This window comes from Ornithorhynchus anatinus, chromosome 6 (genome assembly GCF_004115215.2).
Source record: "Ornithorhynchus anatinus isolate Pmale09 chromosome 6, mOrnAna1.pri.v4, whole genome shotgun sequence".
NCBI classification, from domain to species: Eukaryota; Metazoa; Chordata; class Mammalia; order Monotremata; family Ornithorhynchidae; genus Ornithorhynchus; species Ornithorhynchus anatinus.
The window spans coordinates 9116495-9140211 of NC_041733.1; the positions used below are offsets into that span (position 1 = coordinate 9116495).

The 23717-nt window shown below is 40.9% G+C and overlaps 1 protein-coding gene across 1 annotated transcript in view; it reads left to right on the plus strand.

Moving 5' to 3' along the window:
* Window positions 1-23717, plus strand: part of DIAPH2 (diaphanous related formin 2) — a 692146-nt gene that overhangs the window by 549934 nt on the left and 118495 nt on the right. The window contains 1 exon segment of the mRNA XM_029067298.2: window positions 23448-23543. Coding sequence (XP_028923131.1) covers window positions 23448-23543 — 96 coding nt within the window.

Sequence of the window (23717 nt, forward strand, 5' to 3'; positions counted from 1 at the left end):
GAGGTTCTTGAGGAAGTGGGAAACAGGGACTGAACATTTCCGTAGAAAAATGATCCACGCAGCAGAGTGAAGTATGGTCTGGAGCGGGGGGAGACAGAAAACAGGATGTCAGCAAGGAGGCTGATACAGTAATCAAGCCAGAATAAGATGAATGTTTAGATTAACATGGTAGCCATTTGGAGGAAGAGGAAAGGGCAGATTTTAGTGGTGTTGTGAAGGGAAGCAACAAGATTAAGTGATAAATTGAATATGTGGGTTGAATGAGGTAGATGAGTCTAGGATTATGCTAAGGTAACGGGCTTGTGAGACAGAAAAGATGGTGGTGCCGACTACAGTGATGGGAAAACCAGCAGGAGGACAGGGATTGGGTAGGTAGATAAGGAATTGTGTTTTGGACATGTTAAGTTTGCAGTGGTGGCAGGACATCCAAGTAGAGATGTCTTAATAAAGGCAGGAGGAAATGCAAGATTGTAGAGAAGGAGACAGGTCAGGACTGGAGATAAAGATTTGGGAATCGCCCACATAGAGATGGTAGTTGAACCCATGGGAGAGAATTACTTCTCCAAATGAGTGGATGTAGATGGAGAAGAGAAGATCCAAAACTGAAGCCTGAGGGACACCTTCAGTTAGAGGGTGGGAGGCAGAGGAGGAGCCCACGAAACAGACTAAGAATGAGCAGCCAGAGACATTGGAGAGGAACCAGGAGAGGACAGTGTCAGCAAAGCCAAGGTTGGGTGATGTTTCCAGGAGAAGGGCCGGTCTATGGTGTTGAAGGCAGCTGAGAGGTCGAGGAGGATTAGGGTGGAGAAGAGGCCACTGGATTTGGCAAGAAGGAGATCATTTGGGATCTATGAGAGGAGGTTTCTGTGAACCTTTTTGAACGGCATAAAAGTGGGGAGGGGATATGCCTTTCTTTTCTTGTTGTAATGTACATGATTTAAACAATCCAGCTTGAAAAGATAGCTTGTTTTCTTTCAGTCTCTATTAAAAAAAAAAGCCCAAAACAATTGAAAATGAGAGGAGTGTGTTTCAGGAAGAACCTGTAAATGGTTCTATCCTACGGAACTTCAGGATGGTAAAGAAAAATGAGCCCTTGAACCCTCATGGAGGAGAAAAATACCTGCATTGTTTATAAGAAGGAGCTCTAGTTGTGAGATCAGAGTTTGATGTGAAAGAAATAGAATCCATTATTGGTTTAGCTTGTTATCCTGTCCCTTGCATCTCCTTTTCTTGACTGGCAAAGTGAGAATTATTTTCTTGTAAATTCTCTCTAATTATATTTTGAAGGGAAATAGGGAATTTGAGACATATGCTTAGCTTAAAATTTGCACTGTGAGACTCTTCCCACAAGACGTGTACCTGAATTAGTATTTCAGACAGCACTGTAGCTAAATCCTCCTGAAAATGTGCAATTTCTTGGGCCTCACTAGGCTTCAGTGTTACCAACTTAGCCGAGGCCGATTTTCCAGCCTACCTGTTTTATTCCTGGGAAGAAGTTAATCTTTTTATTGGGAGAGTCACTGTTTAAGGCCATTACAGATCATGGCCTTAAATATCTGCCATGGGAAATTGGATTTTAAGTGTCAGTGACATCAGAATGGAGAAATAATTAAGTCATGAACTTTAGCAATAAATCCTCTTCATATGTGAATTTCTCTCTGTTTTTGAAGGTCAAAGCTAGCGATCTCAAGGCGAAGGGTGTGCGTTTCTCCCATTTGGGCACCGTTCTTATTTTGTGCTAATGAGAAGGTGGCAAAATTTATAACAGAAAAATCAGTCTCAGATTATCATTGTCATTACCACCATCAGACAGTGTTTTGCCCATATGCCATCATATCATGGGCGTCAACACTAGACACTTTGTGAATATACTGAAAAATCATAAAATGCATTCTCTGTCCTTGAGGAATTAGGAATTAATAATGGAAAGCCATATAGTACAATGGGTCCATGAACATTAACAGAAAAAGCATATCATAATTGATAACTAAATGACATAGGGGTGATATAAAAATCATTTCTGCTATAACATATTTTCACAATGGAAAAATAGAACATACGCCTTTAAAGCAGTCTTGAATTAGCCCTGACTTCGAGTATCAATTCATTAACATTATAATAGAGAACGAATTGTAAGTGTCACCTTATGTTTACTGGAAATGGTGAAGTCTAGGCAGTAGTGTTGTACTTTCCCAAATGTTTAGTACAGTGTTCTGCACTCAGTAATTGCTCAATAAATAACATTCGTTGATTGATTATAGGTTCTTCCCATAAAATGCCTAAGAGTAGATTCAACCCTTCTGACGGGAAAACCCAATGCAGGATTTTTTTTAAAAAAGGCCAAAGCCAAATATTTGTTAACCATCTCTGCATACTTTTTCAATTGTTTTCGAACCATCTTATCTCACATGTCTTTATCGTCATTGAATCAGTAGTCGGTAATGCATTTTTTGATCAATGTCTGGATTTTCAAGAATGTGACTAAACAAGAATGAATGCTGAGGAGACTAGATGATGGGGAAATCAATTAGGGGTCCCTCTCTAGAAATAGTATTGGTAGTAATAGTAATCGTGGCATTTATTAAACAGCCCTTTGGTGCAGTGTACTTAATTAGGTGCTTTAGAGAGGCTCATAGAGGAAGAGGCTTTCTTCGGAGAGCTTAGACACAGAAAATGCTCCTTTCTGCATCACAGAAAGATCATTCAAGTCATTAAATATGGGGTAGGTAGAAGAAGGGGGAGTCCGGAGGCAAGACACCAGTAAAGGAGGCTGTACAGAAGCTGGTCTTCCCACCCAAACCTTGTATTCTACCAGACATCCTCCAAAATACAGAAACACCACTAGCCCCCTGTCTCACAAGTCCATAACCTTGGTGGTATCCTCTACTCACCTCTCTCATTCAGTTGGGGTATTCACTCGGTCACTAGATCTTGTCAGCATGGCAAAGTGGATAGACCACGGCCCAGAGAGTCAGAAGGTCATGGGTTCTAATTCCTGCTCTACCGCCTGTCTGCTGGGTGACCTTGGGCAAGTCATTTCACTTCTCTGGGCCTCTGATACGTCATCTGTAAATGGGGATTGAGGTTGTGAGTCCCATGTGGGACAGAGACTGTGTCCAAACCGATTTCCCTGTATCCACTGCAGTGCTTAGTACAGAGCCTGGCACACAGTAAGCAGTTAATATATATCACAATTATTATTATTATTATTATTATTGGCCGTTCCCCTTTCACAGCATCTCTAAAATCCACCCCTTCCTCTCCATCCAAACTGCTACCTATATTGGCACCTATTAAACACTTAATAAATATCATAATTATTATCCAAGCTCTTACCACATCCTGCAGTCCATACCTCACTCTGCTGCCCGGATTATTTTTCCAAAAAAAACAATATCACTCAGTCCCCATCTCCCCTCTCCTCAGAAATCTCCAGTGGTTTTCCCACCCACCTTCACATCAAACAGAAACTCCTTACCACCAGCTTTGAGAAACTTATTTAGCTCTCTCCCACTTCCCATATCTCGCTGATCTCCTATAGAAGCGAAGCCGCATATTTTGCTCCTCTGATGCCAACCTATCCACTATACCTCGTTGTAGTCACTATCACTGCCGACCCCTTGCCCTTGCCCTCCCTGAAGGCTGGAACTCCCTCCTCATTCATACGTGACACATCACTACTCTCCTCCCTTTTAAAACTCTCATGAAATCACCTCTTTTCCAAGAGGCCTTCCCTTACTAAGTCCTCACTTTTCCCAATTGCCCTGCCATCTGTTTTGCCTCTGCACTTGGGTCTGTTTCCCTTAAGGACTTGGACTTTCACCCCACTGGGCAGGTAACCTAAGCGTATATCCAGCTGTAATTTATTTCCAAGCCTGCCCCTATGGCCCATAAGCTCCTCGAGGGCAGAGATAGCTCAAATACTCTATTATCCATCCGCCAAGCACTTAATACAGTATTCTGCGCACAATACGTGCGTAATAAATAACATCGATTGATATCAGGGTAGTGATGATGAGGGAAGAGAGGAAGTGTCAAAAGATCTAGGAGCTGTAAACATTTCCTTTTTCTTTTTCATTAAAGACAACCTCCCCGAATTGTCCATAGCTTTTATATAATATTCCTTCCTTTCCCCTCCCCCCCCCCCCCCATTGGCTGCCAGTATTATTTCAGATGTACTGCTTTCTGTTGGGAATTATAATGCAAATATATTTGTTGCCAGTCTGATTTCTAAGAAGAGTTGGAGAATTGCTTTCATCAACTGAGCTTCTTTTTGAAAGAAAATATTCTATTTTCTCTCTCTGTCCTTTGATTTTCCTCTACCTTAAATCTTTTTACTTTTGACACTTTAGCTAGATCAGTATTAGCAATATCAGTACCAAATGTGCTCTTTCTTCCACAATCACTGGTTGATGGAAAAAAATGCAGTGTTCGCTGTGCTCTAATTCCATTTTTATTTCTTGAGTTATTTCTTCAATTTTATCATTACCCATGCTGTCCATTCTTGATGCAGTTGAAATAAGTTCAGCAGTGTCTCTGGTGCCCCTGAATCGGAAGCGTAGGTGATATGTGATGGTTATGGTGTCCTGAATATCAGTCTGTCAGTCAGTCGTATGTATTGAGCACTGTACTAAGCTCTTGGGAGAGTACGATAACACAGTTACAAGGCATGTTCCCGGCCCACAGCGAGCTAACAGTCTAGAGAGATGGGTCTGAGTTCTTCCACTTTCCTGATAGGCATCTCATTTGGTTTTTCCACTACCACCAAAGTAAGCTTTGGTTCTTAACCCAGCTTGGAGAGGGAACATCAGTTTTAATAATTATTTCAAATAAGCACCAGTAGCTTACTCTTAATTATCTTTCATTTGGTATAGTTGGTATTCAATAAAGCACACTCCAGTTCTGCCATAACGCTTGATGTTTTGGCTAGACCATTATTAGGGAGTTGGAAAATGATTTTCCAGAAAAACAAGCCTTTTTGGTTACATCAATGAACAGCCTCAGAAGACACAGCTCTATTCCCATGCAATGTTGGACACTGTGAGCACTAAACTTGATTCCTCACTAATGAGGATTTTGCAAGAATGGAACCCCTGAATTATAGGAGGCCTGGATGTATATGAAAAAGTGTTTTCAGAGTTCTTTCTAGATTAACAGTGGTTGAAATAGATGTCAGAGCAGAGAAATTGTATTTATTTCACTGTTACTCTTTGAGAGAGGATTTTAATATGATTATTATTAATACTAATAATTATGGCTTTTTTAAGTACTTACAATGTGCCAGGCATCCAGCTAAGTACTGGTGTAGATACAAGCAAATTGGCTTGGACACAGTCCCTGTCTCACGTGGGGCTCACAAGTCTCAATCCCCATTTTACAGATGAGGTAACTTGGGCACAGAAAAGTGAAGTGACTTGCCCAAGGTGACTCAGCAGACAAGTGGCAGAGCTGGGATTAGAACCCCTGACCTTCTGACTCCCAGGTCTGTGCTCTATCCACTCTGCCTTTCTGCTTCTCTTACTATTCATTGTAAAATAGTCTAATTTATTCATTTAATATGGTAAAATAATCAGTGAGTCTTATTTAAATATTTCACAAGACTGTTTTTTTTAACTTGAAAACACTAAACTTCCATATAGGTACTTGATTAAAAAAGAAAAGAACTGACCAAATATTCTAAATTGAAAAATGCCAATCAGCCAAAATGAGTGTTTACGACCAAAAGGTCAAATGTCTGAATCCTGAGCCGAATTACTCTGTATTTTAAGTTGTGTGTAAATTCAGACAAGGCAAGATGGAAGGGAACAAAAGTGTCATAAACTCACATCAGTTTTCACTGTCGACTTTGACTCACTCAACCCCATCTAGTTCAACGTACACATCTCTGAATATAGGGGAGATTTACTCTCAATAAAACTAAACTCTTTTGGCTCTATGCTTCATAGCGTTTTCACCAAAAAATTCATGTCACGCTACATTTCGGAGGGGCTGTGTAGGGTTATAGAATCTTGTATTCCCGAAACTTTGGGATTCTGTTCAGCGGAGGGGCTTTAAAATGGGAGATTTGTTGTATTTCTTAGGTTTAGGAGCAGTAGATAAATTAAGGATGAAACTGCAAGAGAAAGCATGAAGATGTGGTAATGGAGAGATTACTGGTGCAGTAGATTCATGGGGTATTCTATCCATTGTTATTATTGAGATCGTATTGAGGGTCTTTATTTTGTGATGCCCCACAACTTGGTTTTTAAGAGACTTCTAATGTGATTTAAAATAAAAACTAGCCCTGAGCAGAGGTCTAGGATTTCCAGGATAGGTAGGCACTTTTCATTGACTTTATTTCAGTTTAAAATGTTCCAAAGACTCACTTCTAAAAAGCTTCAAAATCAGTGTCAGTTGGAGAACTTTAAGTAGTAAACCACTAGAGTGGCCTCTGGGGCCTAGCAGTGTTAATACAGCACTCAGGACCCCAGGCCATCAGGCGCAATAGTTTTGTTTTTCTTCCTGCTGGCTGCTATTTTGATCCCCTGTGATTGAAGTGAAATCCACCATGTCCCAATGTCCTTTATCTTCCGTTACATACAGAGTTTAGGGTAAATGGCCGAAAAGAGTTCTATCGCCGCCTGGTTTATCACCAAGTTCAGTCAGAGAGAAATCTGACTCGATAACCCTTCCTATTGTAAAGACCTAAGAAAGCCATATTAACAGTTTTTAAGGGAGAGGAAGAAGAAGTTCCAGGAAGAGCCAAGAGTCATTCCCTAGGGAGTGTGTTTACCAATTCTGTTATGTTATACTCTACAAACATTTAGTAATGTTGGTATTTGTTAAGCGCTTACTGTATGCCAAGCACTGTTCTAAGCACTGGGGTAGACACAGGGGAATCAGGTTGTCCCACATAGGGCTCACGGTCTTAATCCCCATTTTACAGATGAGGTAACTGAGGCACCGAGAAGTTAAGTGACTTACCCAAAGTCACACAGCTGACAAGTGGCCGAGCCGGGATTCGAACCCATGACCTCTGACTCCAAAGCCCGTGCTCTTTCCACCGAGCCACGCTGAGTACAGTGCTCTGCACACAGGAAGCACTTAATAAATAGGATTGACTTGAAGATTTTAAAAGAAACCTGTTAAAGAGGCAAGAGAGTAATTCCTTTAACAACCAAGGTGGGATTTACTTTTCCCAGAAAAAACACGTACCAATAGAGATTGTTCTGATCCCGGAGGAATATGAGTTTTCCCGGCTCTTATCTGAGCGGACTTCAGTTTACGTATATGAATATGTTTTCGAGTCCTCGATCCTTGAAGCACAATCAGTCAATCAATCCGTTATATTTATTGATCACGTACTGTGTACCGAGCTTTTTACTAAGCACTTGGGTGAGTTCAGTTCAATTGCGTCGGTGGACAGGATCCCTTCCCAGAAAGAACTTACAGTGTAGAGGCAGATATGAAATAGTCTTGTCTTATGCTGTTGAGTCGTCTCCGACTCATAGCGATACCATGGACACATCTCTCCCAGAACACTGCACCTCCATCTGCAGTCGTTCTGGTAGTCGATCCATAGAATTTTCTTGGTAAAAATCCGGAACTGGTTTGCCATTGCCTTCTTGTGCACAGCAAACTTGAGTCTCTTGCGCTGGACTCTCTCCCGTGCCTCTGCTGCCCAGCACAGGTGAATTTTGACTCATTGCAGATTGTCTTCCACTCGCTAGCCACTGCCCGTGCTAGGAATGGAATGGGTAGGCCTCCGCTTGACTCTCCCTCCCGGAGTTGAGACCGGAAGAGTACTGGAAACTCTCCAGGTACGACCCTGAGGGGGGAAATAAACTGTAGATCTTCTAAACTGTGAGCTCGTTGTGGGCAGGGAATATGTTGATGTCATATTATACTCTCCCAACCGCTTAGTGCAGTGCTTTGCAATCGGTAAGAGCTCAATAAATACGATTAATAATAGGAAAAATAGCAGAATGTAAGGATAGGAACATAAGTGTTGGGAAGCTGAGTCTAGGGTGAATATCAAGTGCTTAAGTGGTACAAATACAAATGTCTACATGGTGATAAAGGGAGAGTGAGCAGGGAAATGAGGGCTTAGTCGGGGAAGGCTTCTTGGAGGAGATGTGACTTTAGTTGGACTTTGAAGGTAGGGAGAGTAGTAGTCTGTCATATATGAAGGGGGATGGGAAGGGTCCAGGCCAGCAGAAAGATGTGGGCAGGCGGTCGGAAGTGAGATAGATGAGATCGAGGCACAGCGAGTATGTCGGTGATAGAGCAAAATCGGGAGATCAGCGAGGATGCTAAGCAGCCTCTTAGCGAAGAGCGAGAGTACAGTCAGAATGGCAGCTGGATTGGCGATGAGCTACACATTCCCCGTGATTTTGCCGTTAATGGGATCTCTCCTCCTCTGCTCCCATTCGACGTCCCTCGAAGGGGCCGCAGTTCAAGGAGCTTTAGGCTGGGCAGGGAAATATTCTTCCCCAAGGATGCCTGCCTTTCCCCACCCTTGAGGATTCATTAGGTCACCCTTAGGACCTAGGTCTCCCTACAGAATTTTCCACTTTGTCAGTGAAGTAAACTGAGAATTTTTTGCAGCAAGAAACTACTCCCGAAGAGTGCTCTCCCAGGAGGTGACCTCTTAGTGGTTTCAAAGTGTCTCTCCTTTTCTATTGATTCCAAGGTAATCTCCATAGGCAAATAGAAAAACTGAGCTCTCTCCCTTGTGAACATCTGTTGAAAAGGGTTTCGTTTTTTGACTCTTCTCTGCTATATTAAGAAATATCTCTCATCGTTATTAAATAGTTTTAAGCATTAGCTTTATGGCACACTTCATGTACTCTCAGGAATACAGTTCCCTGAGTTTCTCATCTACTTTAAGAAAACAGACTTTTTTTTCACTTCACTCCGCTGGGGCTAAGGGTAGTTCACGTTTAAAGAGACGAACTATTTTTTTTCCATGAGAAGTATAGTTTGTCTTTAATATTTCATTTCGCATTCACTTTGGTGATATCTATTTTTCCTTTCTTCCCTCCTCCCCTTCTTCCTTTATTGCTATTGCCATCTTTGACATCATTGTCATCTCTGTCATTAGGATTTGGACACCAATCTGATCACTAGACACTGAACCTGTTTCTAAAAGCGGTCTCTCTGCTATCTTGGGCCAGCATGTCCAAACGGGCTCGTTGCTGACATAAGCGACGTCCCCTAATTCCTAATAGCGATCTGGTGTAACAAAACCCTGCATTATGGCAGAACTGTCTGTCCTAGGCGCCCAATCAACTCTCCCATGCCTACTTGGCTAATTGCCTACTTGTAAGCCCGTCACTGGGCAGGGATTGTCTCTATCTGTTGCCGAATTGTACATTCCAAGCGCTTAGTACAGTGCACTGCACATAGTAAGCGCTCAATATATGCTACTGAATGAATAAACTCCTTGTGTCCATAGATTGTTTCTCCCCACCTTTTTGTATACCACTCACCCACACGCTTAGCTGAATGCTCTGCACATAGTAAGTGCTGAATAAATACCACTCCTTGGTTGATTAGTAGTATTTATTGAGTGCTTACATGGTGCAGTGTAATATACTAGGTGCTGTATGATTTTTATGTTTCACACCGTTCCAATCTAGAGATCATTATTATACGCAGTGAAAACGTTTGTCAGCTCTCTGAAGCACTTAGAAAGCTCTTGCTAATAATTGTTATTTTGCAAGATTTTTTTAAAATGCGAAATCCCTCTTACATTATTCACAGTTTGTTTTGCTAAAAGTTCAGTAATTTGAAAATTTTTCATTCTATTTAATAGCAGAATAGATTATTCACAGCATGCTCCAGATTTGCTTTACTGGTCCAGTGGTTCCTATGTTTATTATAATAATTTTATTTACAGTATGTGTGTAATATTGGAAATGTTAGGAGGAAAAAAATTGAATTTGGAATGTAAAAGGTCTCTCCTCTTTTATCAAGAGGAGAAAAAAAGCCTTCTCTGACATTAATAAAAGTCAGACTGAAGTTCTCTTACAAGAACTAAAATGACAAAGAATGTGAAAAATGTAATTAGGTGTTGGTTTGAACTGAGTTTTTCGTTGTTTTTTTCTATCTGATAAATGTTGGGATTGCTATTTTAATACAGAATCCTAAAATTGTGATTAATAAAAAAGTGAAAAAGTTGGCAGATGTATAGCTATTCTAGATCAATATTAAAGTAATAGCATGTCCACAAAAGGAAGAAAAAGATAAATTAGATTTGTTTCAAGTATTACTGAACTTTCCTTTGAAAAATTCTATAAGGAGTGGACTTATTAATCAATTTTTTCAGGGAAATAATGGATAGATGAAGACTGGAAAATTTGAATCCTCTAGCTGCAAGCATATTCAATGCTCTAGGAAGTGCCAACATGAATTAACTTGTGTCAGTAGAAAAAATAAAGGTTCAGAGAGTATGTATTTTGTTCTATATCACTTAAATTACACAAGACATACTAAGTCTTTCTTTGGTTCCTATTTTTCTTTTTTCTTAGTGGAAGTAGGTCCTGTAAACACAGTCCAAATATCTGGCTCATAATCCATTGGGGGAAGGATGTGGAATTAGAGGCAGGACAGGGCCTTCACCCCTTCTAAGGAACCAACGCCATCTTTATTATTTGTTCATTCATTCAACCATATTTATTGAGTGCTTACTGTGTGCAGAGCACTGTGCTAAGGGCTTGGAAGAGTGTAATACAACGGTAAACAGACACATTTCCTGCCCGCGATGAGCTTGCAGTCTGGAAGGGGGGAGACAGTTAGTAAATATAAACAAATAAATTACAAATATGTGCATAAGTGCTGTGGGGCTGGGAGGGGAGGGGAGTCAGGGTGATTAAGAAGGGAGTGGGGAAGTGGAAAGGGGGGCTTTGTACACAGTAAGCTCTCAATAAATACAAGTGAATGAATGAACGAATTATCCTATTTTTCAGAAGAGGGAATTGAGGTATGGAGAAGTCAGGTGACTTGCCCAAGGTCACGCTGCAGGCCTAGGGGAGGTTTGGCATGAGGATTTACCAGTGGTTTTGTCCTAAATTTAGAAAAAAGGAGACTTCTTGTCAGGGCTTAGAATAGAGTTGCCTGCCTGGTTTTAGAGTTCAGGGAAGACACTTCCAGGATTCCTTATATAATGAGTGGGTAATATTCTAGACCATTCCTTTAAATAAGCATCAATGGGCCAAGATGGAATTGTTTTCACAGGAAATCAGAAACTGGTCTCAGGCCGTGGTCCTTTTACTGAAGAAAAGAGTCATCCACAGCTCCACAGCTTTCTTCAGTCTGTTAATCAATGTCATTTATTGAGCGCTTATTATGTGCAGAGCACTTGAGTGTGTACAATTAAGAAAGTACACACAATCCCTGTCCTCAAAGAGTTTATGATCTAGCTGGAGAGACAGATGTTAAATAAGTTACAGTTAGAGGAAGCAACAGAGAATAAGGTGTATGTAAGTAAAGGCTGTGGGGATATGGGTGGGGTAAATATCCAAGTGCTTAGAGAAGCACTGTGGCCTAATGGAAAGAGCCCGGCTCTGGGAGTCAGAGGACCTGGGTTCTGATACCGCTGTGCCTTGTGTCTGCTGTATGACCTTGGGTAAGTCATTTAACTTCCCTGTCCCTCAGTTTCCTCATCTGGAAAATGAGGATTAAGATTTTGAGCCCTATGTGGGACAGGGGCTCTGTCCAACCCGATTATCTTGTATCTACCCCAGTGCTTAGTACGGTGCCTGGCCCATGGTAAGCACTTAACAAATACCGCAATTATTATTATTAAGGGATGCACCCAATCAATGAATGAATGACATTTATTGAGTGCTTACTGTATTCAGAGAACCGTATACTTGAGAGAGTACAGTACGACAGAGTTGACAGGCATGTTCCTTGCCCACAACAAGCTCACAGCCTAGAGAAAACAGACATTAATATGAATAAATAATTTACGGATACATACTTAAAGTGTCATGGGGCTGAGGATGTGCTGTGAGGGTGAAATCCAGTTGTCCGAAGGATACAGATCGAAGTGTAAGACGACGCAGCAGGGAAAAGGAGTTGGGGAGAAGAGGGCCTAACGGCAGTTTGCTAAAACGGTCACTCTGGACTGTCCTCTACGTTGTGATTGCATTTGGGGGTCCTCCGCCCCACTCCCAGAATTTCTTTCCTGGTTGTTTCCTTTTTTGTGACTTAATCATAGTTTTGGGGGTTTGATTCATTTTTATGGAGACAGAAAACACAAAGACCGGTGTTACAAACCATACAAGCTAAAAAAACGCTAGGCGTATTTATGGAGCCATGCCCATAAATACTTCATGCCCTGAAGCGGTTTTCTGAGGTGATGGGGCCGACCTCGTAGCAAGCTGTGCTAGCGGTGGTTGAGACCCAAGCAGTATTCCGTCTTCGTTGTGCCTGTTGTCCTAATGATAGTAACTGTAGGATCTGTAAAACAGTATGTGTCAACCACTGGTCTAAGCCCAAGATAGATACATTGCAATTTGACCAGACATTATCCCCACCCCCTCCCTCACTCCCAACTCTCTTCTACCATCTTCAACCCTTTGCCCTCCATCGGCCGTTGTCGTCGATATTTATTGCTGTCTAATATGTGCGGAACACTGTACTAGATACTTGGAACCTTACGGTAAAAGGAAATGACCTAGTCCCTCTCTCTGAAGAGCTTTCAATCTAACGACAGGGGGAAAGAAAACACAAATAGGAACAAGAGTGAAAACCCAACTAACCCACAATTATTAATAACAAAATAGGCAGAGCGAATACATAATTGATTAAATAAATGGAATAAGTAAATGGAGATGCATGAAAGTACCGAGGTTGGTTGTTAGGATGACGCGTCTCAGAATCGATGGTTCAATAAATCAAACTGTGTAAAGGCCGAGCTCCCGGGAATAGGAATGGAGGAAGAAGGAGATGTCGGAAGCTCAGGAGAAAAAGGCGAGGAAGATGTCAACTCCTTGAGGAAAGGGACCAAATCTATCGACTTCACTGTACTCTCAAAAGTACTAAGTGTAGTGCTCTGCACAGAGTAAGTGCTCGATACTGCCTGAGTTGATTGATCGAGGTAGAAATGGGAAGCAGCATCCTATACCATCTCCAATTTTATGAATATTCTGGAAAAGTTGGGTATATTGTCCCCTTCAGAGCCAACCAGGAGGGACCGGGAAAAATAGCCAAACGGCACTCTCGAGGAAGAAATGATGAAGAAGTTAAACCATGGAGAAGGGAAAGAGCTAGTGAGATCAGCTCCCTATGCTAAAAGGTCACCGCTTGCCACTAAACATCTGAATGAAAACCAAGTCCTGATATTTCGATGTGAGAAGCGATTTCCCCCTGTGGAGAGAAGCTATAAGTAGGAAATAAAGGGCCTTAAATTACATCAGGTGATTTTTTCGAGTTTTAACTGAGGAGATTTGATTGGGTGGCAACAAAATGTTAGCTTGAGTTAAGGCTAAGTCTTGGAGAAGGAGCATTTATTCCCCAGCCCTCAAAAGTGCCATTGTTTCCTCATTTTCTGAGAAAAAAAATTCTGCTTTCGGTAAGTTTTCTATCTTGTTTTTTTACTGAAAGCAAGGGAAATTACTTTAAAATTGTGTGAATTGCCGCCGCTCTGTCAAAAACACACTAAATAAACATATCCTTTATTGTGCTCTGTTTCATCAAGCCGGTGGTTTCCACCTTTATAACACATTCATCAGGGTTGATTTAGCAGTATATGGACTATGCTAAAATAAATTGCTTTCCTAAGTAGTAGAACCCTGATTTCTGCAAATACCTCAGCCATGCCCATCGTATAATGCAAGTGTGAACTGTTCTAATAAATTATTGTTATGAGGCAAAGATTCTTCATTTCTTTTTTTCGATATTCCGGAGATGGATGGCATATCGAACGAGTAGAGTTTTTCATGGATTATTCAAAGCTGAACGCGCTTGATCGGTAAGGCCTATGTCACCCGTTAGCCAGTGGTGTCTTCATTCCTAAATTAGTCGAACAGAGCACGTGGAGAAAAACCATCTTTGGCAGGGTCTGTTTTGGATTTTCATGGCTCTGAAGTGCTGCATTAGGGTGATGGCATTTGAACTGAGTGTTTGAAAGCCTTAGGAACAAATGCAGATACCCTGATGAAGTTGTGTTAATGGAAGGACTTACTTGTTCCATTCATTCATCCTACCTCCCATCCACATATTTATTTATTTATATTAGTGTCTGTCTCCCCTTCTAGACTGTGAGCTCTCACAGAGTTATCTGTTTGAAGCAGCGTGGCTCAGTGGAAAGAGTCCGGGCTTTGGAAGTCAGAGGTCATGGGTTCTAATCCCGGCTCCGTCACTTGTCAGCTGTGTGACTTTGGGCAAGTCACTTAACTTTTCTGTGGCTCAGTTACCTCATCTGGAAAATGGGGAGCCCCACGTGGGGCAACCTGATCACCTTGTATCCCTCCCCCAACGCTTAGAACAGTGCTTCGCAAGTAGTAAGCGCTTAACAAATACGATTAATAATGATAATGATGGGATTGGTTAAGTGCTTACTATGTGCCAGGCACTTTTCTAAGATGCTATTGTTATTATTATTTGCTGATCAGACGGTGAGCCCTTCATTGGGCAGGGATTGTCTCTATCTGTTGCCAAATTGTACATTCCAAGCGCTTAGTACAGTGCTCTGCACATAGTAAGTGCTCATTAAATACTATTGAATGAATTGTATTCTCCCTTACACTTAGTATAGTGTTTGGCATACAGTAAGCACTCAATAAATACGACTGAATAAATGAATGAATGAATGAATGAAGTGCCCTGAATTCTTTCTGCTTTTTTTTTAATAAATGAGTCAGTGGAGCCGTTTAAGCCGCAGTTCTTTTGGCTTTTGTTTTTAAATGAAAATATATGTTAATTAAAACTGATTAAAAATAAAATCAAATACTCAGGCTCACAGAATTCAATATAAAATAAATCTTAATGGTATTCCAGGCCAAAATTCCAATTTTTTTTTTTCTGAAATGGAACTGCCTAGGACAAGTGGAGCTGAGATTGGAACCCAGGTCCCCTGACTTCCAGACCCGTGCTCTTTCCCTTCGGCCCCGCGACTTCTGACGTGCCCTGAACGGGATTCGCAGAGACCTGATGTCAACAGAATACGTAAACAACTGTTGAAATTGGGTGACTGAACCGCAGGTAGACTTACTAAATAATTAAAAACCCAAACAGCATGGCTCAGTGGAAAGAGCCCGGGCTTGGGAATCAGAGGTCAGGGGTTCTAATCCCAGCTCCTCTGCTTGCCAGCTCTGTGACTTTGGGCAAGTCACTTAACTTCTCGGTGCCTCAGTTACCTCAACTGTAAAATGGGGATTAAAACTGTGAGCCCTACTTGGGACAACCTGATCACCTTGTATCCCCCAGCGCTTAGAACAGTGCTTTGCACATACTAAGCGCTTAAATACCAGCATTATTATTATTATTACCTTCCATGATTAATTTCTTCTATTTCAGTACATTTTCACAACCCAAGCACTTAAGTACGAATAATTTGTCAGGAGCACTTATATACATAACTTTATACTCAATTATTTTTTCTTATTTATCTGTAATTTGTTGAATGTCTGTCTCCTCCACTAAGCTGTAATATGATCATCTCCAAGATGGTGAATATAGTGTTCGACACAGAGGTTTTTGATAAATACAACAGTATTCGTATTGAATGATTGATCGACAGATAATTATTTCTCTGATCACTGCCTAATTCTGTAATTCCATAGCATTTCCTCCTTATTGATCAATTCCGCCTTGATTGAGTGAGGGCGGGGATGTATCTTTTATATTGTTATAGCGTATTCCCCCCAAGTGCTTAATATAGTATTCTGCACACCGTAAGTGCTTAATAAATACAAATTGATTGATTAACGGGAATGCATTTTATACACAAAGCATCCTGTAATGATATCTTTTGTCTAGTCAAGCATCCTTTCCACTTCATTGTCAAATGGCTTCAAGAACCTGACAGTTTACTGTCACCTTTCAATCAGTCAAGTTGAGCATTTACTACGAGCAGAGCACTGTACCGAGCGCTTGGGAGAGTACGATACACATTCCCTGCCCCAAATGAGCTTACAGTCTAGAAGAGGAGATAGATGTTAATATGAATAAACATCATAATATAAATAATTTATAATACGTTAATTTAATATATTCTTTCAATAGTATTTATTGAGTGCTTACTATGTGCAGAGCACTGTACTAAGGTGCTTGGAATGTACAATTTGGCCACAGATAGAGACAATCCCTGCCCATTGACGGGCTTACAGTCTAATCGGGGGAGACAGACAAAAACAATAGCAATAAATAGAATCAAGGGGATGTACACCTCATCAACAAAATAAATAGGGTAATATATAATATATAATTTAAAGATATGTACATAACCTGCCTTTTCTTTATAAAATATCAATCAATCAGTGGTATTTTAATGCTTACTGCATACTGACCATTGTACTGAGGCCTTGGAAGGATACCGGCAACAGAATTAGTGGACGTGTTCCGTGCCTACCAGGAGTTTGCAGTCTAGAAGGGGAGACAGCCATTAAAATAAACTCCGGGTATTATAAGTGCTGTGGAGCTGAGGGTAGGGAGAATATCAAGTTTTTGAAAAGTGCAAATCCAGGTACGGAGGTGTTGCAGAAGGAAGGGGAGACTAGGGGAAATTGGGGTTTATTTGGGGAAGTCTTCTTGGAGGATGATTTTACTAGGGCTTTGAAGGTGGAGAAAGTGGTGGTCTGTTGGGTTTGAAGCGGGAGGGAGTTTCAGGCCAGAGGGAGAACAAGGGCAAGGTGTTGGGTATGAGATTGAAGTAGAGTGAGCTGGTTGCGATAGCTGAGCAAAAGGTGCAGGGTGGATTGTAGCAGGAAATCAGCGAGGTAAGGTAGGAGGAGGTGAGCTGGTTGAGTGCTTTAAAGCTGATAATAAGGAGTGTCTAAATGATGATGAAATAGATCGACAGTCACTGGAGGTTCTTGAGGAGATGTGGGCTGAATTTTTTTTTTTTAAGAAAAATGATCTGCCGTCGAGTGAAGTGAAGACTGAAGTGAGGAGAGACAGGAGGCAGGGAGGTCAGCGAGGAAGTCGATGCAGTAGTTCAAGGTGCGAAATGTTGAGTCCTGGGATCAGCGTAGTAGCAGTTTATTTGGAGAGGAAGGGATGGATTTTAGCAGTGTTGTGAAGGTAAAACTGATAGGATTTGTTAATAGATTGATTATGTGGGTTGAATAATAATGTTGGTATTTGTTAAGCGCTTACTATGTGCCGAGCACTGTTCTAAGCGCTGGGGTAGACACAGGGGAGTCAGGTTGTCCCACGTGGGGCTCACAGTCTTAATCCCCATTTTACAGATGAGGGAACTGAGGCACCGAGAAGTTAAGTGACTTGCCCAAAGTCACACAGCTGGCAAGTGGCAGAGCCGGGGTTCAAACCCATGACCTCTCACTCCAAAGCCCGTGCTCTTTCCAGTGAGCCACGCTGAGGAGTTAGGATAATCCTTGTGAAACAGGGAGGATAGGTGCTGGTGTGTACAGCTAGCGGGAAGACAGGGGAGGACAGGTTTTGGGTGGGAAAGTAAGGAGTTTTCTTTTAGATGTGTAGGAAAATGCCTTTGGTGAAGGCCAGAGAATTCTGAGGTGGTTAATTAACAGAGACGTAGACATCAAAAGACAAAAAATAGCTACAGTACAATTACCATATTACTTTTAATAGAAGGAAAGCTTCTATTCTAAGGCTGTATTTAATTATATACCAGAACCAGTATGTTAAATGTACAAGTATGACTTGAATCATTTGCTGAAAGGAATTTTTTTTTTTTTCATGTTTTGAAGTTTAATGTCATTTCTGTTAGAGAGCAACTTCTCTTTCAAGTAATAAAGGATATAATTAAGATTTCTTTAAGGCTTAAATTAATTATTTAGAAGACAAGAGTAGTTCTATTACATGTTTTGCAAATTGTATTTTTGGCCTGGGTTCAGAATTTAAGTTTTCAGAGCATTCACCTCATGGACTTGAAGGGCCTTTCCAGTCTATTTTATACATCTGTTAAGTGGAATTTCTACCAAAAAAAACCCAAACCCAAATAAAAAAAGAAACCCTAAAAACCATCAATTCCAAATAAAAGCCCTTTGGAATGCTGTGTCATTGAGGTTACTTTCCTAAGCATATTATCTGTTTTTTTTTTTTCTTTTTAGGCCAATTAGTCTTGCTGATTCCTTTCAAAATAACCCAATCCATTAGCCATATTGTGGATTTAATGATCTCTGCAAAATCATTGTAAAGAAAGTATTCTTATCTATTAGGAAAATAGTTATGGCATAAAATTTAAATTACAATTCCCAAAGACTAAATCATCATATTCTGTGTATATATTTGGAAAGTAAAATAGGAAATGCACAAATACACTCAATAGAATGATAAATATCCATTTATCTGTATTCATTGAGCACCGACTATGGGCAGACCACTATATTAGGTGCTTAGGGGTTAATCGTAAAAGACAAGATCCTTGACATGAATTTGGACCATCTGACCTAAAAGTGATAATCTGGTTCTCCAAAGAGTTTGTCATGTGACTTCATCCATCCAGACTTCAGTTTCCTCATCTCTGTTTGAGGTAGAGTGGAATGACACACCTACCCAGAGACCACGGTAAAGGGATGACGGACAGCTTGTCAGAAAAGGAGTCAGCCAAACTGTAGCCAGTGGGAGATGGATGCCAGGCCTGAATGTTCAGGCGACTAACAAGCCATGTTGATTGGCTCATTCAGGAAGGAAAGAGTAACCCAATCAATCTCTATCTCTTTAGTCAAAGACAGTAGTAGTAATAATAGCAAGCAGCAGCATTTATTGAATATCCACTTGGTGCAGTGAATTGTACTAGATGCTCAGCAAGAACAGAATAAATAAGTGAACCATTATTCCTTGCTCATGAGGGGCTTGTACTCTAAAAGTATTTACAACTACAGTGGTCGAAATAAATAACTGAGAACACAGATATACACAAGTGCTGAGGATGGGTAGAAATAAGTTCATAGGTGTTAGAGTTGGCTGAAGCGATGATGTGGCTCAGGGTGCTGGGAAATTTAAAAGGATAAAGTTTGGTGGGTAAGATAGGAGAGATTTTAATGTAGGAGGGAAAGAACGGTGGTCTGTCGTAGATGGAGAAGGAGGGAATTCCAAGCCAGGGTTACAGCGTGAATGAGGGGAGGGAGAATTGAGCAAAAAATTGAGAAAGATGGACAGCTAGGAAGCAGTGAACACAAGTCGGGGAATGGAGTGAAGAGAGGAAATAGGTTGGGACCAGATGGTGGAGAGTCTTGAAGCCAAGTGTGAGGATTGTTTGATGCAGAAGAGACACACTCGGGAAGCTAGTGGAGAGTTTTGCGGGAAGGAGATATATGAAGCCATGGGAACTGATGAGATTCCCTGAAAGTGAGAATGCAAAGGATAAGTAGAAGACACACTTCATAGATTGAAAGCTGTATCCAGTTCCCTATTTCACCATTAAATGAACCTACTCACAAAAGTTTTTTTTTTATAGTTTAGCTTGAATTGCTCTGAGATTGATGTTGCTCTTCAGTGCACACCCCTGTGCACAATCTCAACCTAGGAGTTGATTTGTTTTTTCTGTTTTGTTTAACTGCATATTGTACTTACTACCATGTTCTTATCACATCCTGTGGATTTGAGTAATTTCTCCTCAGTTCCCAGGTCCTTTTTGTTGTTGATGTTGTTTTTCCATTAAGCATTTTCTTCTGCCGGCCACCAGAATTTCCCTTCTTTCTATCAGTGGTGTTTATTGAGTGCTTACTGTGTGCAGAGCGCTGCACTAAGTAGTTGGGAAAGTATAATACAACAGAGTTGGTAGATAAGTTACCTGCCCACAACAAGTTTACGGTCTTTATCACTTCAAGCTTCATATATCCTAATACTTCACCCTTTAAACTCTGTGGAATAGTTCTTAAATCACTTTGGCATGTAGTCCAACTTTAAAACTATCATTTTAGTTGTCAACGAGATATTTTCCAGTTGCCTAAACATCTTGACTTTGTCCCCCATCTCGGATGGTCAAAAGCATTCCGTATCCGCTCTCACCAGGGACTTGTAGCTGCTATGGAAATCTATTCTCCTTTGATTATATGTGTTTATTGATCTAGTACCTTACTGGATTGTTTGATTCCTTTCCTCTTTTAATTATTTATCAGAGTTATTATTATTACTCTTTCCATGAAATATTTATCAAGTATTCTCAGCAGAAGCCATCCATGCATCCTGGCTGATCCAGGACAGCCCTAGGAGTCCTAGAATTGAGACTCTCCTCGATAATCTGGTCATTTTACTCGACTTTCACCCTCAGTCGTTCTTGCTTCATGTGCTTGGGCTGCCAACTCGTGGTTAGAGCTTGTTCAGTACAGCCTCACTTTAGGACCTGCCGTATTCCAGAGCTGTAACTCTAGTGCCTGGAAGACATGGAGACTTTAGTTTCATGCCACTCTTGGTCCTGTCTCTCCTGGTGACCAAGAAGGAAGGGGGAAAGCGTGTGAGTCGGGAGTGATTTGGTGTCTTCTTAGATTGAGTGAAAAAATATAGTGTCATGATCTCAGCGTGATGTTTAGGTTACTTTGTTCTCCATGTAGTTGCTTAGGTTTAATCTTTCATTAAGTAATAATAATAATAATTGTGGTGTTTGTTAAGCGCTTACTAAGTGCTGGAGTAGTTACATGATAATCGGGTTGAACACAGTCCCTATCCCACATGGTGCTCACAGTCTTAATCCCCATTTCACAGATGAGGTAATTGAGTCATGGAGAAGTGAAGTGACATGCCCATGGTCACCCAGCAGAAAAGTGGCAGAGCTGGGATTAGAACCCCAGTTCTTCTGATTCCCAGACCTGTCCTTGTTCCACTAAGCTACCTGTCTTAAATTCCTGGAGTGTCCCACCTGAAACTTGCAGAAGCCATTTGTCAGTCCAGTTGGTATGGGGGGAAGAACCTCTCTTCGTTGTCTCACGAAAAGAACAAGAACATATGATCCTGTTAGTGTGAAACTTTTTTTGAAATTTTTTGTGCCCCTTCTTGATTGTAGCATATGTATATTCTATTTGAAACTACAACTTTTCATCCTTAAGAGTGAGTCCATATTAACCTAAAAAACTGAAATGTGATGAAAATTTTAAACCAAATGAACAGGATGATCCTAAATTTATCAAAATATTCTAGCCCATCAGAGAATTACATTTTACCCTGAGGTGCGATGTACAATAAAATTATGTATGACACTAGTTTCATTCTTGGTAAAAATCATGCCAGGTATAGCTCTTGTATATAGGTCATTGATTCAGTGGGAACTGGGAAATTAGGTTTTGGGGGGGGTTAGGGTGTTTTTTTTTAAAAAAAGAATAATTTAAGTGAATGACTCGTATTGAAGAGTGGTACATACTTAAAGTAGGTAAAAGATACAATACTCCCTGTTTATAAAAGCAAGCAGAGCGCAAATCAAAATTTTAAATAATTAATAACTTTACATGCACCTCCTCAATACAGTAACTAAATTTCACTTTGGCTTAAGGTTCTCGCTCTAGACTTGTATGTTCTGTTTTTGTTCTCCATTGCATCATTTTTTTCCCCCTCTCTTAAATGCTGTTGTGGTGCTCAGTGATTTAATAATAATAATGTTGGTATTTGTTAAGCGCTTACTATGTGCCGAGCACTGTTCTAAGCGCTGGGGTAGACATAGGGGAATCAGGTTGTCCCACGTGGGGCTCACAGTCTTAATCCCCATTTTACAGATGAGGGAACTGAGGCACAGAGAAGTTAAGTGACTTGCCCACAGTCACACAGCCAACAAGTGGCAGAGCTGGGATTCGAACTCATGAGCCCTGACTCCAAAGCCCGTGCTCTTTCCACCGAGCCACGCTGATTTGGAAATAGATCCACCAAAAGTGACTTCTATTTCACTGTTCCGATTTGAAACAGCTGAGAATAAGCAAAGCCTCTGTGCTTGGGCTTCTCTTGCTTGTGTGTGTCACCAGAGAGCCACTTGAATGAAGAAGTGACTGAGTTATCCAAAAGGTTGGGCGGTGGCATTAATGCCATGCCACATTAGTTCTAGGATTTTGCCTTAAAATGAGATCAAATAGATAAAAGAGTTTTCTGTGTTTGATGGTTTCGGTAGGTAAAATCGGATTAGTAAGGTCTAAGTAGGGTAAAAATGCCTAGCCGTTCTCCAGGGGAACTTGACTTGCCCCTAGTTTACTTAGAGTCATTGTATTCCCTTTGCACCTGCCCTGAATAACACTTCATGAAACTTGGCAAGAGGAGTTGTAGTGGACAGAGACCAGACGCTCAACATTAAAGTAGGAGGTATAGAAGTATCTGATGTCGTATCAACAGTAGACAGAAAATAGGCCCTCTGAAAGCTCCTTGTGGGCAGGGAACGTATCTTCCAACTCGTATTGTATTATATTGTGTTGTGTTGTACTCTTCCAGCACGTAGTACAGTGCTCTGCACACTGTAAACTCTCCGTAAATGCCATTGAATGGTTGATTGAAAGCCAGGCTGTGGTCACCCTTCCAGTTGGTCAAGTAATTTTGTAGCATTTTTGTAAGGGATTAAAATGAATTTTGTTTAAAGCCTCACACGTGTATGGTGAAGCCTTTTAGAGGGTGTGGTCATCTTTTTTTTTTTCCCTCACTGTGTTACGTTTGGAATGGGCGAAAGAATGAGGATTAAGGGTGAATGGAATTGAAGGGAAATGTATTTTGCAAATACTGTCTTTTAAGATAATGGCATATGATGGTTGAATGTTGGAGATATTAATACAATCAGTATTTAACCTTGTGTAACTCTGTTTCATCAAATCACTCCCTGAGCATTGATTGCATTAAGCGGGGTCAGTGGGTTTCTTGCTTAGGAATATCTCAGAAGAATCTCAACAGAAAGGCAGCAGTAGCTGATCAGCCTTCTGTTTATTTGCATACCGAGCGAGTTATCAATAATTCACGAGACAAGGTCCTTTTAAGTTGCAAGAACCACAGGATGGCATGGATTTTGCTTGAGAGAGCATAACAAGGTAACTGAGATGGATAAGAGGAATTTTGTTCAAATAGGTAAATCTTTCTCTCCCATTTACTTAGACTGTAAGTTCATTGTGGGCTGGAAATGTGCTGTTAATATTTATATCGGACTCTTCCCGGTGGTTAGTACAGTGCTCTGCACACAGTAAGGACTCAGTAAATATGATTGAATAAATTCACTGCTCTGCACACGGTAAGCGCTCAGTAAATACCACTGATGGCTCTTTCAATTAAAAGGAATCTGTACAACTGACTCCAATTTTTCCCATGGTTGAAGTTTAATCATTCTAAGATGAATTTTGCTTCTCTCCTTTCCCCAGAAGGTGATGAGACGGGTGTGATGGACAATTTGCTGGAGGCCTTGCAGTCGGGGGCCGCGTTCCGAGACCGACGGAAACGGATCCCAAGGAATCCAGGTAAGACCCGCTCCAACTACAGCCCAATTAAGAAAACGTCAAAATCGAAGGCTTCAGATTTATTTTTTTTAAAAGGGTCCATGCAGTGAAGACTTTTAAAAGCTTTTGTTGAAAGTCAAGCTCTGCTCTTGTGTGAAATCTCAGCAGGACCTGTCAACGTGATCATAAGTCTGA